Source organism: Miscanthus floridulus, chromosome 11 (genome assembly GCF_019320115.1).
Source record: "Miscanthus floridulus cultivar M001 chromosome 11, ASM1932011v1, whole genome shotgun sequence".
Lineage (NCBI taxonomy): Eukaryota > Viridiplantae > Streptophyta > Magnoliopsida > Poales > Poaceae > Miscanthus > Miscanthus floridulus.
Genome location: NC_089590.1, coordinates 59,771,644 through 59,788,050, shown reverse-complemented (window position 1 = coordinate 59,788,050; position 16,407 = coordinate 59,771,644). Strand labels below are relative to the sequence as shown.

The window sequence follows — 16,407 nt, the reverse complement described above, 5'->3', positions numbered from 1 at the left end:
CTTTAAGTGATCATCAAATGAAGAATGCATCCCTCACCTATAAGAGCTCAAGTGTATAAAATGGATGACCCATGCTATCACATAGGGGGAGATATACCATAAATTGATATCAAGATCAAAGATTATATGTGTGGTATCTCAAGAAGCCCTACACAAGATTCAAGTGGTACAACTTTCAATTGGTATCAAATTGGAATCTACAAGTAGGGTCATTTCAACAATCAAGTGATGTTCATAAAAAATACAAGACTCAAGCATCAACCATCTACCCCAAAATGTATACCCTTGCATCAATGAGAAACACACCTTTTATGGAAATTGATGACAAAGGGGGAGAGAGTGTACAAAGATATGAAAGATTATATAAGGGGGAAAGATAAATTGTGTAAGGGGAGAGATAAGATATGAAAGCTTAAGAGGTTAGACATGGACATGGACAAAGAGGGAGCAACATTGAAGAAAAGAGATGGATCAAAATTATTGGACAAGAGAAGCACACAACTAGGGGGAGCAAGCTCATGAACTTTGATTGATTGCATTTGATATGTGCATATTCATGTGCTTGCTTGCATTGCATAAGTTTTTAAATTCAATATGCATGCTTGTGAGGTGTATGCTAGTTGTAGAACTTGAATGATGATTTAATAACTAGCATGCATAGGATGATAGATAGACACTTGGTATGCTTTTCAAGTAATGCTAGTACCTTGCTTTTAATGTTGATCTCACAAGGTATCTAGTGCTTTTATTTTCAAGTGATATCTAGCTAACCATGGTGCTAAGGATGAACTTAAAGGTGCAACTCCGATTGGTACACGCTTCAAAGGTTTATTCTATACACCTTAGCATCATTTGGTAGTAATTACTCTCCCACAATTTTAATCTATGCATATGTGCGAGCTTCAAATCAAACACTCTAGCACATATGTAGGGGGAGCTAATACTACCTATCTCGGGTTTGTGGTACTTGTCTAAAATCATTTTCATATGGTAAAATTGCTTGGGCAAGTAACATGAATCCAAAAGAGCTTAATTTACATATCTTTGTAGAGTTGTCATCAATTACCAAAAATGGGGAGATTGAAAGGTCCTTGTGTGGTTTTGGTAATTGAGTGACAACCTAAGTGGACTAATTGTGTTTATGTGAGATACACAGGTGATTAGTCCACAGGTACATGTGTGTGAGCAACATATGCCATGAAGGTGAAAATGGCTTAGAGATATTGCAAAACTCACACATGTGATGATGAAGGAGCTCATTGCACATGAGACATGACATTGAGTCATGTGATCAAGGTGGAGAAGATTAAGACAAGACTTGGCTTGATGGACTGGTTGCAAGCGTGAAGGGCAAGTCAGAGGCTTTGGAGCGATAGACCACGTGGCGGTGAAGCTTGAGCAAGACTTGGCGCCAATGGACGAAGGCAACGGTGAAAAGCAAGTGAAGTCAAGATCAATGAACCAATATGATCACATGATGATATGAAGTGGATCATATCATTGTTGATCATGTTGGTGCATGTGTTGCATCGACATTGGAGGAGATGGAATGGAATGCGCAAGGCAAAGGTATAACCTAGGGCATTTCATTTCACCAGTCATAGGTGTGTAGAGAAGTTTATGACCGGGTTTAGAATAGATGGCCATACTATCAAGAGGGGCAAACTTGTTTGCATATCGGTCATCTAGTGCCACTCGAGTGATCTAACTTTGTACCATCGCTAGGATCGAGTGGCGTGGCAAGTTGAGTGGCTAACACCCTTGAAAATGTTTGTGAAAATATGCTAACACATGTGCACAAGGAGATACACTTAGTGGTTGGCACATTTGAGCAAGGGTGAAGAAGATAGAGTCGAAGAGGAGTTAGTCACGCTGGTTACAGAGTGACCAGATGTGTCCGGTATGATGACCGGACACGTCTGGTATTTTGGCGACAGACTCAGCGACCGGACGCGTCCGATTGCCACACCGGATGCGTTCGGTGTGAATCAGCAAAAACGGTGTTCGGTGAGACAGTTGATTAGACGTTGGCAGCGTCCGATCCAGTGTGACCGGACGCGTCCGGTCATCTGTGGGTGCTTACTATACTCGACTGGACGCTGAGGCTCAGCATCCGGTCAGTTTCTAACAGATGTGTCCGGTCGGCCCTGGTGGCTTACTGGACTCGACCGGACTCAGCGGCTGAGCGTCCGATCGTTTCGGTGCTAAGCGTCCAGTCATTTCAAACTATGCATCTGGTTGTCTTGTCAGAGAGCCATTGGAGGCAACTATGAGACACGTGGCTGTCTGGCAGCTATCGGACATGTCTAGTATAGCGACCGGACACGTCTGGTATTCACGATCGGTACGTCCGGTGCTGTGTCCGGTCGACTCGAAAAACACCCAGTGAAGGGGTAACGGCTAGTTTAGCCCATGGGGCTATAAATAGAAGTGGCCTTCGGCCATGGCTGGTGGAGAGCACCTTGGGGGACTTTATGTCCATGCTTGAGAGTGCTTGGGTGCCCTCCATCTCACACATACTTGATAGTGATCATTCGATTGTGTGAGTAAGTGATTCTAGTACGATTGCATCATGAGGTTGCATCGAGTGGCACTAGGTGATCAAGTTGCAAGCTGGTGGTGCTTGTTACTCTTGGACATTGCCACCTCCTAGACGGCTTGGTGGTGGTCTCCGTCAAAGCGCGCAAGAAGCTTGTGCGGCGCTCTAGAGAAGTGCTTGTGAGGGGCATTGTGCTCGCCCCGCGGGAGTGTAACATCTCGGATGTTTAAATGTTAAAATTTGACATGTCATCATATGCATTGCAAAGCATTTGGCATTTGGTGAAAACTTTGATGTGCATTTACTAAAACAAGTTTACATTTGTGTAATGAGTGTTGAATTGTATTGTTTGACTCAAGTTCAAAGTTTGCCTGGGTTTTGAATTTTTCGAGAAAACCCCGCGTTTCAACATGTAAACCCTACCCTAAAAATCCATTTCAAAATCTAAGCATATTTTGGGGTTGGGCCCAAAAGCAAAAGTGTAGAGCTTGGCAAGTTATACAAAGTTTGTTTTTGGAGTTTTTTAAGTTGTTTAGAAAATTTTTGAGTAAATCAAAAAGGCGTAATTCGGTAAATTTCCCTATTCAAATTCAAAAGTTCATTTCAAAATCTAGACCGAATTAGGAGATGGTTATAAAAGCAAAGTTGTAGAACTTTTGATTTTGAACAACTTTTGTTTTTGGAGATTTTTGAGTTGTTATGAAAATTTGGGAGTAATTTGTGAATTTTGGCGAATGGCAATTCTGTAATTTGGATGAACAGTGTCCACCGCCGAAGCTACATGGCCGGCGATCTTCGGTTTGCTTCCAGGCGCGGTCGTGGCCGTCTTTGGCGTCGCGCTGGCGCGGTGAAGGCCACAGCGCAGCTTCCTTGAGCTTCTGAGCCGTGTTATTTGAACCAAGGCGCCGTCGTCGTCGTTTTTCTTCTTCCTCTGTTTTCCCGTCGCCACCGCCGCAGCTCCGTCGAGCTCTCGCCGTCGACTTAGCGCCGTTGCCGTCTCGGCAAAGCGTGCTCCAGCTCCGCCGTATCCTTGCGCATCCAGCCAACCCACCAATTCAGCTAGTCTAAGTCAGGAACTCGAGTTGCATCGTCTTCTTCCTCGCGGCCGGCAACTCCTCCACCGAGCGCGATTCGCCGCGGCCAGAGCTCCACGGTGCATCTTCGTCCCTGGTTTTGGCTGATTCTGTTTCGTCTCGATACTGTGGTGCTTACTCCATAGTTGGTTGTTCATTTTGACCACTGCAGTCGCCGGTACACCATCGCCGACGACGTTTTGCTCCGCCGTGATCACCGTGATCGTCGTCACGCCTCTCCGTTGCTTCTCCGACCTCGCTCCTTGCTTCAACGCGTTCGGGGTGAGCTGCTGGTGCTTCCTGAGCCATCCGTTTAAGCTTTACAGGTCTCACATCGCCGGCGTAGTGCAGCAGCGCCGTCGTGGCCGCCATGGTCGACGTAGTGCTCGGTTCAGTCCGTAATTGGTCGCGTTAGTGCCATAAATCGATGCGCCTAGACTTGGTGATCATTTTGGTACGTTGGTCGTCGCCGGTGATCTCACCGTCGGCGAGAAATCGCCGGTCAGAGCCGTCGCTGCCGTGGTCAACGTCGGAGGTTGAAGATGACATGTGGGACCCGGTTGTCAGTGACTCAACGTTCTAAGTGGATTTTCTATTTTTCAGAATTAAATGAATAGTGCTGTAATTTGTTATTTTTGTGTAGAATTATTTAGAGCTCCAAAAATTATGGAAATTTTTGTGTGAATTCTCTATGATGTATATTATATAAAAAAAATTTGAAATATTGATTTTCAGTATTTTTGGGGTATGATAAAAATTGCTCAATTAATTAATAAATGACTTTCCGTGATTTTTCTAGGCTTATTTACTTGTCCAAAAATTATGAAATTTGTTTTTCCACTTAGTTATCATGTAATGAACATTTACTAAAATTTTGAGCTCAATTAGAATAAGTTGATTTATTTCATAATTTTGAATTAAATAATTAATTCATAAAAGCAAATAGTAACTTTAATGATTTAGGTTTTTGTTTGAAATTTTGGATTGAGTGATGACCTTGGGTCATTTGTTGATAATGATCCTTGGCAGTTGATGTACGTGTTACGAAAAAGATTTAGTTTGTTTGACTTGCAACTGTACCACGAAGGAAGGTTGTATTCAAATTCTTAATTTTTGTATCCATCATCGAGCATCATGTTTCGTATTCCGCATCATGTTAAACATGGTATTGTTATTACGTGTAGTGAACGAAGGTGAACACGTGGTAGTTAATCAAGCTGTTGAGGAGGTTAATCCTTCTGTTGAGGTCGGATCGAATACTTGTGTGACGTCGCAGGAATCGGACTTTTCCGTCAACGAAGGCAAGCCCCGGATGCATACAACCCTACCTTGTGTTTTACAAATTAATTTTGCTTTTGCTTTCCGTTACTGCATTAAGTGATTAGGAGTTAAGTAAGAGCCAAATTGGTGCATTACCATCCTTGTTATTCCATATTTACCATATTACCAGTTTTTAAACTCGTATATGCCCAGTTTTGCTTAGCTATGCGTAGAACGATGAAAGTCGGGTGATTAACTGCCACCTGCAAGTTTTAAATGGAACATTGGTTAATTATGTTAGCATGTGATATGGGAATGTGGAGTAATAAATCTAGACCGGGCGGACTCGGTGTGTGTGAGCCACAAGACATGGAGGTCTTGTGAGCGGGTTCTTTCCGCCTGTGTCAATTAAGGCACGTCCGTTGTTGAATTGCATGAGGTGAGAATTTGTAGTACTAACCACATACTCCGGTAAGCCTGAACTTGGCGATTCTATTACGAGAATGGCTACTCGCGCACTGGGAGTGGAGAGATGGTGGGAATAGCGTGTACCCACGTGGCAACGGGCTGGATTGGTGGAGTACTGTATTCTCGGGTGGCGCGGACCCGTTCTTGTTTTAGAGGATCCGAGGGTAGATTGGTATATGTAGGTCGGGGACCTGCATATGTCGTGTGGTCTGGAATCCCCAGCTGGGTTTTAATCGGTTCGAATCGTCGTTGCTCCTCGGTTATGGAGACTCAACTCACTGTTCATCGTCGTAGTATTAATAACTAGAACTTGAGAATGGTTGATGAAGGTGTTGGATATGAAGTTTCATGATCGCATTACGGATCGTGTCATCTTTGTATATGATTTTATGAAGTTTAAATTGTTGAAATAAAGAACTTTGTTAAAAGAGCTTTTACACGAAATAACTTCGATTATTGCTAAAACCATACCTTGAATCCCTGAACCTGCATTCCTGAGTTCTATCAGTTTATTTCAGTTAAGTCTTGTTGAGTACTTTTGTACTCAGGGTTCGTTGACCCTTGTTGCAGGTGAGCCTCATGAGCAGATCTGTTTTGGATCGTGCTGCATGACAGTTGTACCTTGTGATGACAATGAGAAGTAAATGTGTGGCCCTTGGGCAGGGCAATCTCCTTGTGTGTTTTGTATTATATTATAATGCCACTCCACTATTTCGTTTTGTAATAAACATCGAACCTAGTTGCGAGGTTTGAAACTACTATTTTGTAAATTATGTTATTGTAAGACTTCCGCTGTTTTTACTCTGATGTATATATTTGAATAAATGTTGTAATACTGCGATGACTCTGTAACGTGATCCTGCTCGGAAATCGTGGATGATTCGGGGTTCCCCGAGGACACCCGACAGTCTTTTTAAGTTATTGGAAACATATGCATAAATGTCAAAAGGTCGTCGGACAGTGACAGGTGCATGTGGGCCCTATAACTTAGGAGGTTCTGCCACAGGGAGCCGCGAAGAGCAACTCTAGTAAAGCGTGTCATTGAGCTACCCTCATTTCTAGGGTAGGTTCTTGCGGCGCCCGACGTGCGGGCTTAGCGGGTGATGCTAATTAGCCGCCGAACCACCAAGTGAGCGATCGACACAACAGGGACTAGCATGTTGGCAAACACGTGAACCTCGGGAGAAAAATCATTGTGTCAACCTTATTCTTCCCGTTGGTTTGCATCCCTGTTACACAAGCTTGCAATTACTTTTATACATATTAAGCTTGTGTAGTTGCTCTTATAATTAGATAGCTTGTGTAGCTTGCTAATTACCTTCTTGCTTGTGTAGCATAGAAGTAGCTCCCTTGCGTGGCTAATTTGGTTTTAGTAACCTTGTTAGTCACATTGCTTAGTTTGTGTAGCTAAGTTTTTTTGCGCTCTCTAATTAGGCATTGGTTGCCTTGTTATTGAGCATTGCTAGTGAGCTTAGCTAGCTTTGTGCTCTTGCTTACTAGCATATGTAGGAGCTCCCTTGTTGCTTAAAGTACTAGTGGCATATGTTTGTGTAACCTTGCTCCTAGAATTGGTTAGGTGAGCTCTAGCTAGCTTGGCACCTTTGTTGCTTGATTAGTATCTTTGGAAAGTGCTAGAGAACATAGATAGAGGGGTGTAGTCTTGGCTAGACCGATAGTTATAATTCCGCACTTGTTTTGGTAAGCCAACATGATTAATTTTAGAAAAGACTATTCACCCCCCCTCTAGTCCGCCATCTTGACCCTTCATCAGCGCGGCGAGCGGTGGCACTGGTGATAACACCGGCCACCCGAGACCCATGCTAACCTAGCTAAGAGGCCAAATCTCACCAAGGGGTCGACACGAGGCGATGGGCGGTGGTTGCACGAGCTAGGACACCGTAGAAGGACCTCTCCATGATGGTGGGCACCCTGCGGCAATAGCGATGGCGTTCAGGTGAGACGCAGCAACAACAAGGTAGTAGGGGTAGTGGGTGCACAATGATGACTCACCAGTGACCTAACCGAGGTGTTGACTCGGTCGGAGACAACCCGAGCGAGGCTGGCCATGTGCGCGCTATGAGGTGAACGACGAGCTACAAAGGCACGACCCTATCAGTGGTGAGGAGGTGGCACTAGAGCTATGACTAGCATGCGCACAACAAAGAGGGGTTCTAGGCGAAGCTAGTGGTACGGTCAATTCTATGCGAGATGGAAAGGTTGGAGCTAGCCATGATGAGGCGGGCTAGGCCCTAATGGCGTGGCGGCGGGAGCAAAGCTGGAGCTCGTCCTAGCCGTAATCAAGTCAGGGTGGGGGCGGTCGGTCGGAGGATGTAAAGGCGGAGACGCAGGCACGAGGAATTGATGAGAGGTGCTCGCTCTTTGGCTCACCATGACCGCGACTCGATGGTGGCGGAAAGCAGAGGGAGAAGGAGAGAAATAGGGCACGACAGGTGGGCTTGGTTCATCCTCGCCTTAGCGGGACACGAGCAGTTGTGGCCAAGGGACCTACGTCCAAGCACGAGGGGACGAGTGTGAGCATCCACGATCGGCCATGGCCCACGCGCCGCAGCACCATTAATAGCATGATGACGGCGTGCACGGCCATGTGCGGACGGCACCCAACCAGGCCAGGGAGGGGCAGCATGATGCAGCGAGTAGACACGAGTATGGTAGTATCACGATAGCCATGGTAGCATCGCGACACGCGACAGCAGTGGGCGGACGCGACGACAGCGATAGCGTGGCCGTGGCGGCACCAATGGTGGCAGGGCAGCAGGGCGTGGGGCCGACGGCTCGCTGCGGTCGGCCTCGGCCAAGCCCAGGCTGCCCGATCGACCCAGCATGGTGGCGTAGGGTGGCCGTGCGAGACGCGACCATGTGCGCGGCGTGGGCAGGTCATGCGGTGACCGCGCACACGGCACCAACCAACCTGAGACAAGTACGCGCATGAATTTTAAAGCACTGATCACGACCAAACTGTTGCTCCTAAACCTAAACTGGCTTCACTACGCTCAAGATGGCATATGGAACTACTAAATCGAATCATAGCCCTACACCACTTCTTAATCCAATCTCTCCAAATAAATTGCTAAACATAGCAGCATCTAGCTGTTGACAGACTTGGAAATTTTTTAAGTTTTGAACTGAACTTGATTTCAATTTGCGATTTCTAGGCTATTGAAAATATTACAAAGTAATATTATTTTTCAAAAGCAAGTATTTTATCGTCATTTACAAAGTTTGTACTTCAAACATTATTTAAGTATCACATACATGTTCTATAGTATTTTTGCTTAATAAAAATTGGTTTTCAACCTTCAGTGATATAACATGACTATTGAATCCTTTTTATGTATCATTTATGTTATTCATTTTTCATGCTAAGAAATTTATTTTTACACCTTCTCATATGCATTATCACAAAAATATGATACCCATGACATAGTTTATCAAGTTGTTTAAGCAGTAACACCGAGGGTGTTACAGCTCTACCCCTTTAACAAAAACTCATCCCAAGATTTCATGTGCCTAGTGTGGGAAAAGAGATAAGAATTAAATTTTGATTTAAACAATTACCTCGGTGATCTAGAAAGAAGGTAAGGATAATGCTTCAAGATATACCTTCTTGCTCCTACGTTGCTTCATCCTCTGATTGATTTTGCCACTGAACTTTATAAAACTTCACCACATTGTTTCTGGTCTCTCTTTCTTTTTTATCAAGATCTTGACAAGATGCTCAATATAAGATAAGTTGGGCTGGAGGGGAAGTCATTCAATTTCCACAGCTTCATCGGGGACCCACATACACTTTTTTAACTGGGAAACATGGAAGACATTATGTACTGCTGACAAAATATTCGGGAGCTGGATACGGTAGGCAAGCGGTTGTGGCCGAGGGACCTACGTCCAAGCACGAGGGGACGAGCGTAAGCATCTGCGATCGGCCATGGCCCGCGCGCCGCAGCGCCATTAATAGCGTGACGACGACGTGCACGGCCACATGCAGACGGCACCCAACCAGGTTAGTTAGGGAGGGGGCAGCACGATGCAGCGAGCAGACACGAGTACAGGAGTGACACGACGATAGCGGCAACGTTGCGACGTAAGGCAGCAGTGGGCGAACGCGACGGCAACGGCAGCGCGACCGCGGCAGCACCAATGGCAGCAGGGCGAGGTAGGACAGCAGGGCGTGGGGCCGATGGCTCGCTGCGGCAGGCCTCGGCCAAGCCCAGATGGCCCGACCGACCCAGCGTGGCGGCGTAGGGTGACCGCACGAGACGCGACCATGTGCGCGGCGTGGGGACCGCGCACACGGCGCCAACCAACCGAGACAAGTACACGCACGAATTTTAAAGCGCTAGTCACGACCAAACCGTTGCTCCTAAACCTAAACCGGCTTCACTACGCTCAAGATGGCATATGGAACTACTAAATCGAATCATAGCCCTACACCACTCCTTAACCCAATCTCTCCAAATAAATTGCTAAACATAGGCATCTAGTTGTTGACAGACTAGAAATTTTCTAAGTTTTGAACTGAACTTGATTTCAATTTGCGATTTCTAGGCTGTTGAAAATATTGCAAAGCAATATTATTTTCAAAAGCAAGTACTTCATCGTCATCTATAAAGTTTATTCTTTAAACTTTATTTAAGTATCACACACATGTTCTTTAGTATTTTTGCTTAATAAAAATTGATTTTCAACCTTAAATGATATAACATGACTATTGAATCCTTTTATGTATCATTTGTGTTAATCATTTTTCATGCCAAGAAATTTATTTTTAAACCGTCTTACATGCATTATCACAAAAAACATGATGCTCATGATATAGTTTAACAAGTTATTTAAACGGTAACACCGAAGGTGTTACACTGCTCCTCTGGACCGGGCCAGCCTAGGCCCGTTGGCCACCGGGCCGGGCCGTTCTTGGGCCGGGCTAAAAGAAGGGCCTCGTGCCGGACCGATGAGCTCGGGCTGCATACCTATTTATAGGTACCAGTACCACTATCGACGACACTCAGGCATCATATAGCTTGTCGCCCTACGTGCTTTGGGGTAACCGTTTTGGCCCATGTCCTGAAACGAGGAGCGGATCCTGTTCTGTCTGCCACTGGGCTATTGGGGCACGCACGTCGCTAGCTAGCGCGATCTGTGCTGTACGTCGTCCGCGCATCCAACGCGAAACGTACTTATCCAGTTATCCAGCAGACGCATGCGGAGTTATGGGCAGCGTCCGTGAACCGTGATGCGCATGCACGCAGCGCGCAGGCAAGGGGGCTGCGGCCTGCGGGGGCATCGCCGCCGTGGCCCGCTTAATTCCGCCGGAACGACCTTCGCATAGTACTGCCATTCTGGTTCCACCGCTAGGCAGGCGCTAGTCCAAGGCTCCAAACAGCATATAGTCCTGCCATCCAAGCACCTCTCAGTGCAAGCAGCAAGCCTCCGTGGTTTGCTTGCTCCCCTCCGCTTGCGCTTTAGCTGTCGCCGATGCCGTGCAACTTCCTCCCTCTCGAGTACTCCATCCGTCACTTTGAAACTCTCATTTTTTATTTTTAGACTTCTCGTTTAACCATTCGTTTTATTCAAAAAATTTATATAAATATTATTTATTTTGTTATAACTTTATTTTAGAATTAGAGACATTTTAATAATAATTTATTTATTATATTATTTATATAAAAATTTAAACAAGACGAATAAGAAGTTTAAAAGTTAAAAACAACATTTTAAATGGGACGGAGTGAGTACCTCTCTCCGGCTGGTGTGTAATAACTGCTCTCACGCGTCACCGGCTGGGCCCCGATGCTTTTACCACGACGGCTCGGATTTCCTCCCCGACCAGCTTCCTCCGGCGCAGGGCAGGCAGGGCTCCAGCCGCGGTGACCATGTTAGGCCGCGTTCACATGACGAAAATTATTCGTTTTTTTTTTACGGTAGCGTATTCGTTTTTGGTAATTAGTGTTTAATTATAAACTAATTAGGTTTGAAAGTTTCGTCTCGTGATTTCTCGTCCAATTGTATAATTAGTTTTTTTTTTCTATATTAAGTACTCCATGCATATGCCGCAAGATTCGATGTAACACTTTAGGGTGAAAAATTTTAGGAACTAAACAGGCCCTTAGTTTGGCCTGACAAGCATGGCTGAAATATTGTTGAATGATTTCGGTGTGAGAAAAAAATACTGTTTATAGACTAAAAAACATAAAATACTGCTATTTATAAGTCTAGCGAACAGGCGGCCGGCGGCTCCAGCGCGCGGAGGGGCTCTAGGTGCGCCATTAATGGCGGTATTTACTTCCCACGTCGCTGTTAGTTGGCGGAGGGGGAGGAAAGGTCGGCGGGGCGGTGGCCGTGGACGAGGCAACGAGCAGCGCGCGGGTAGGAGCGGAGTAGCCGCGTAGGCCTGCCAGGGGGCGGTCTTGCGAACACTGGCAGTGCTACCGCGGCAGCAGCTTGTGCCGCTTGCGCTCGCACTGCCTGCCCCTCGTGGTGGCTCGTGGGCTCGTGGCGGCATGCCGCGCGCCCGCGCCCTTTGCTAGACCAGCACCAGCTGAGGCCTGACTTGGCTGCCTGAGGCGATAGATTTTCTCCCGACACCGCGTCGCAGCCCCCATCGCTATTTCGCTCTCTGTCACAGGCGCAGTGACGTGCCCGTGAGCTTCTCGTCGATCTAGGAAAGACGCGCTCCTCGCTCTCTCCTTGTCCTCGGCTGCAAGATGGGCGGGGGGCTCGGCGGCGCCGTCGTTTACTCCATGCTAATGCTGGTTTTGTCGGCGCTGCTTGCGCTCGCTGCCTCGCAGTCGCCGTCCCCGGTACTGTCGCCGGCTCAGAGCGCTTCGCGGCCGCCGGCCGCGAGGCCGTCGTTCCCATCGCCTGCGGCGCCAGCTCCGAGGCTGTCGCGGCCTCCAACCCCGGCCGCGAAACCGTCGTCTCCGCCACCCGCGGCGCCAGCTGGGAAGCCGTCACCGTCTCCCAGGCCGGCTCCAACGAGGTCTCCTTCGCCAGTGGCGAAACCCGTGCCAAGAGCGTCACCTCGACCAGCAGCCTCGCCAGCTCCAAAGCCACCCTCTCCACCTGCAGTGGCGCCGGCTCCAAAACCATCCCCATCCGTCGTGCCGGCGCCAAGGCCATCGTCTCCTCCACCTGCCACACCGGCACCACCAGCTCCTCGGACGGCTCCAAAGCCATCCCCGTCCTTGGCTCCGAAACAGTCTCCATCACCGGCGGCTTCACCGCCACCACCTGCTCCGCCGCAGCCTCCGTCGAACTCCACGCCGACGATGTCCTCCACATTGGGCCAGCTCTCGCCCAGCTTCTACGCGCAGTCCTGCCCGGGCGTTGAGCTGGCCGTGAGGGATGTCGTTAGGTCCGCCTCCACCCTGGATCCCTCCATCCCCGGCAAGCTTCTTAGGCTGGTCTTCCATGATTGCTTCGTCGAGGTACGGAATGGACTGTCTGTGTCTGAATCCTTGCATTTGGGTGGGACATAGAACACTGCATTGTTGCAAACTGAGGATTCTTTTGTTGTGCTCCCAAACAATTAGTGAAATGGACGTGCCTGGTCTAGATGATCATGCAGAGATATTTTCGTGATTAGCTTTTTTGCATGCAAAAAGAAAGGATCTAGTTTACATTCAGGGGCTGTCAGGTGCAATTCCTATCTCATGTTGCTTTGCTCAATGATTTTTCACCCCCGTAGTTCAGAGTGCTGAGCAGAAAATATGCAACTTCTGTTTTCCAGGACTCGTTTAGATTGCGAAAAAATTTCAACCCGATGAATAGTAGTATTTTCGTCTTATTTGACAAATATTGTCCAATCGTGAACCAACTAGGCTCAAAAGATTCATCTCGTGATTTCGAACTAAACTGTGCAATTAGTTATTTTTTTATCTACATTTAATACTCCATGCAAGCGGCTAAAAATTGATGTGATGGAGAGAGAATGAAAAAACTTGGAATTTGGATGACATCTAAACAAGGCCCGAGTACAACTTGTGCAGACCCAAAGAAATGAACAAGTACAATTTGTAGCAGCAAGTTAAACGTTACCACTTCCCTGTTACCTGAAACAAGACCAAGAAAACTGTTTTGAATTGCATCCGCTGATAACGCTGTTGCTCAAATCTTTGCATTATCTATCCTGCTTCCATTTATCTTAATCCTAAATTCCTAATCACGTGCATGAATTAGTTTTGGATGCAGCCAGCAAACTCAAAAGTGCAAGAATGGTAGGCTATCTGGTAGACTGGTAACCAAACACAAAACAGTTCAGTGAGACCCAGACCTTCAAACATCATTAATGCCTAGTACTGGGTACCAAACAGCAGTGTAGTCTTTGAAAGCTTGCATGTGACTGAAGGCAGCAGCTATTATGCTGCATCTTCACTCTTTGTGGAAACTTTCAGTGTCCACACTGACATAATACGATTCAGGTTAAAGAGTCAATTTTCTTGATCTCAGGGATGCGATGCATCGGTGTTGATACAAGGTAACGGTACTGAGAGGACAGATCCTGCAAATCTCTCACTTGGTGGGTTCAATGTCATCGATGCAGCAAAGAGGTTGCTAGAAGTTTTGTGCCCTGCGACTGTTTCTTGCAGTGACATTGTCGTCCTCGCCGCAAGAGATGCTGTTGTGTTTGTAAGTAACAGTCCAATCAGCTCAAACCTATATATATATATAAACACACACACACATACATATATATATACAGTTGCAGCAGTTTGGCTCTCCTTTTGCTACAATTCACTCAAAACTGTGACTGCTCCAATAGTTACCTTGTTGCTTAACTTGAAACATCTCGTAGAAACAATAGTACAAATCTTAACTACTTAGCTGAACATAGGCCCACATAGAATCACTCGTTAATAAATGCTGAAGGGATTAGATCTCTACGCAATCAATGAATTGATAGTTTCTGGTCCCATATACTGTATGATAATGATGTGACCAAACATCTACAAGAAGATACAGCTTGCATACTACTCCTAGGTTAGTCCAAAAATGTGATACAGCCATACAGGTATAGGGACAGCTACATGCTTTAGCCTGTCCCAAAATCAACATAATTCTATTTCCATTAATTAGTCTCATGTCTGCCATCTTATTAGGCTCCTTTCGCTGAAAAAACGAGCCGAAACACTATTCCGGCTGATTTGTTATGTGAGAAAAATAGTGTTTTAGCTGAAAAAACAGCTAAAAAAGACGATTATAAAAGAAACAAACATGGCCTAGTCCCGCGACAAGTTTGAACAATCCACTAACCGAGGGATGCTTGTGTATGGACTTTTGTTCCAAAACCAGACTGGAGGACCGGCGGTGCCTGTCGCCCTTGGAAGACGGGACGGCCTCGTCTCATTGGCATCCAATGTCCGAAGAAACATCATCGACACGGGCTTCTCCGTCGACGCCATGGCGGCCAGCTTCACCGCCAAGTTGCTCACCTTGGACGACCTCGTCACCCTCTCAGGTACGTACAAACGAAAACTGCTTTGAGTGATGCGAAACTGGACGCATCTCACAGACGGCTTGCGCGCGCGTGCACTGCAGGGGGCCACACCATCGGGTCGGCGCACTGCAACACGTTCCGGGAGCGGTTCCAGGTGGCGAACGGGAGCATGACGCCCATCGACGGGTCGATGAACGCGGACTACGCGAACGAGCTGATCCAGGCGTGCTCGGCGGCGGACGGCACCGTGTCGGCGGGCACGGCCGTGGACTGCGACTCCGGGTCGGCGTCCGTCTTCGACAACCGCTACTTCGCGAACCTGCTGGACGGGCGGGGCCTGCTGCGCACGGACGCCGTGCTGGTGCAGAACGCGACGACGAGGGCCAAGGTGGCGGAGTTCGCGCAGAGCCAGGACGGCTTCTTCGCGAGCTGGGCCAGCTCGTACGCCAGGCTCACCAGCCTCGGCGTGAAGACCGGCGCCGACGGCGAGATCCGGCGGAACTGCTCCAGCGTCAACGGCTGACGAATCAACCCGGGGGCCGGGGTGGGGTGCAGAAACTTATGTTGTAGAGCAAGGAAAAGTGAGGTGAGGATAAGAGATTGATTCCTTTGTTGATGTAGCTGGTGCCGGCTAGTTCTTGTTCATGGCCCCGTGATGCTTCGGTGAGCGAGGTGCTGTTGTCGAACGTGTAGGTGGCGTCACCGTTTTAGTGAAATGGAGCGAAAAGACATGTATGACCTGCATAAACTTGTGTAGATGACGTGTATGACCTGCATCTGCAACCAAAGACAGAGTTTAGGTATGACGATGGACACTGTACTTGATCTGATAAATTTGCATGGCGTCACTAGCAAGCGAAGCGAACGTGCTTACGCGGTTCACTTGGCAGTACAATGGTGAATGCAAGGCGAGGCAACGAACATGTGGGATCGATAACGGGGCAGGACGACGGCATTCAGTTTCTGTCCGTGTAGATGAATTACTGCGTAGTGGTCGTACGCTCGTACTAGGCCTTGTTTAGTTCGCGAAAAGTTGGAAATTTGGCTACTGTACCACTTTCGTTTTTATTTGGCAATTAATATTCAATCATGGACTAATTAGACTCAAAACGTTCGTCTCGCAATTTCCAATCAAACTGTGCAATTAGTTTTTTTTCATCTACATTTAATGCTCCATGCACGTATCGCAAGATTCGATGTGATGGGTACTGTAGCACTTTTCGCGAAAACTTTTCGCGAACTAAATAAGGTAGGATTGCTAGAATGAATGCGCACAGATTTACGCGTTCAAACAGCCATAATCGGCAAGGAAATTGACTGAAGGGCTGCAGTACCAACCTACTCCTACCACGGTAGACGGTACCACCATGTCTTGGGACAGAGAGCAGAGAGGGCACATGGGACGCCGGCGACTGCAAGCGTATCATCCCGCGGGAGGCAGCGGCAACCGGGCAATGCACAAAGGTCAGCCCACGATCCGTGATTCAGTCGGGATGATAATGATCTATGGGCCCTTCACACAGTACACTTGTGATGGATATCTTTTGCGTACCCTATCTGCAGTGCTCGGAGGTCGGAGCAGCCTGGGCTTAGGGCTACAGATGCCAACGGAC

The 16,407-nt window shown here is 47.3% G+C and overlaps 1 protein-coding gene across 1 annotated transcript; it reads left to right on the top strand.

Moving 5' to 3' along the window:
• The first annotated feature begins 11,624 nt into the window (after nt 1-11,624).
• Nucleotides 11,625-15,599, top strand: LOC136493486 (peroxidase 18-like). Its single transcript, XM_066489576.1, has 4 exons — nt 11,625-12,785; nt 13,807-13,986; nt 14,650-14,815; nt 14,896-15,599. Exons 1-4 carry the CDS (start codon nt 12,063-12,065, stop codon nt 15,315-15,317), a joined length of 1,491 nt encoding a protein of 496 aa, XP_066345673.1. The 5' UTR covers nt 11,625-12,062; the 3' UTR covers nt 15,318-15,599.
• The last annotated feature ends 808 nt before the right edge of the window (nt 15,600-16,407 follow it).

What these genes read in the sequence shown, in the direction of transcription:
- LOC136493486 (XM_066489576.1), top strand. Translation starts at nt 12,063, where the DNA reads ATGGGCGGGGGGCTCGGCGGCGCCGTCGTTTACTCCATGCTAATGCTG. An exon ending in CAAGAGATGCTGTTGTGTTT is followed by an intron (nt 13,987 to 14,649) that starts GTAAGTAACAGT and finishes TTCCAAAACCAG; the next exon opens with ACTGGAGGACCGGCGGTGCC. An exon ending in CGACCTCGTCACCCTCTCAG is followed by an intron (nt 14,816 to 14,895) that starts GTACGTACAAAC and finishes CGTGCACTGCAG; the next exon opens with GGGGCCACACCATCGGGTCG.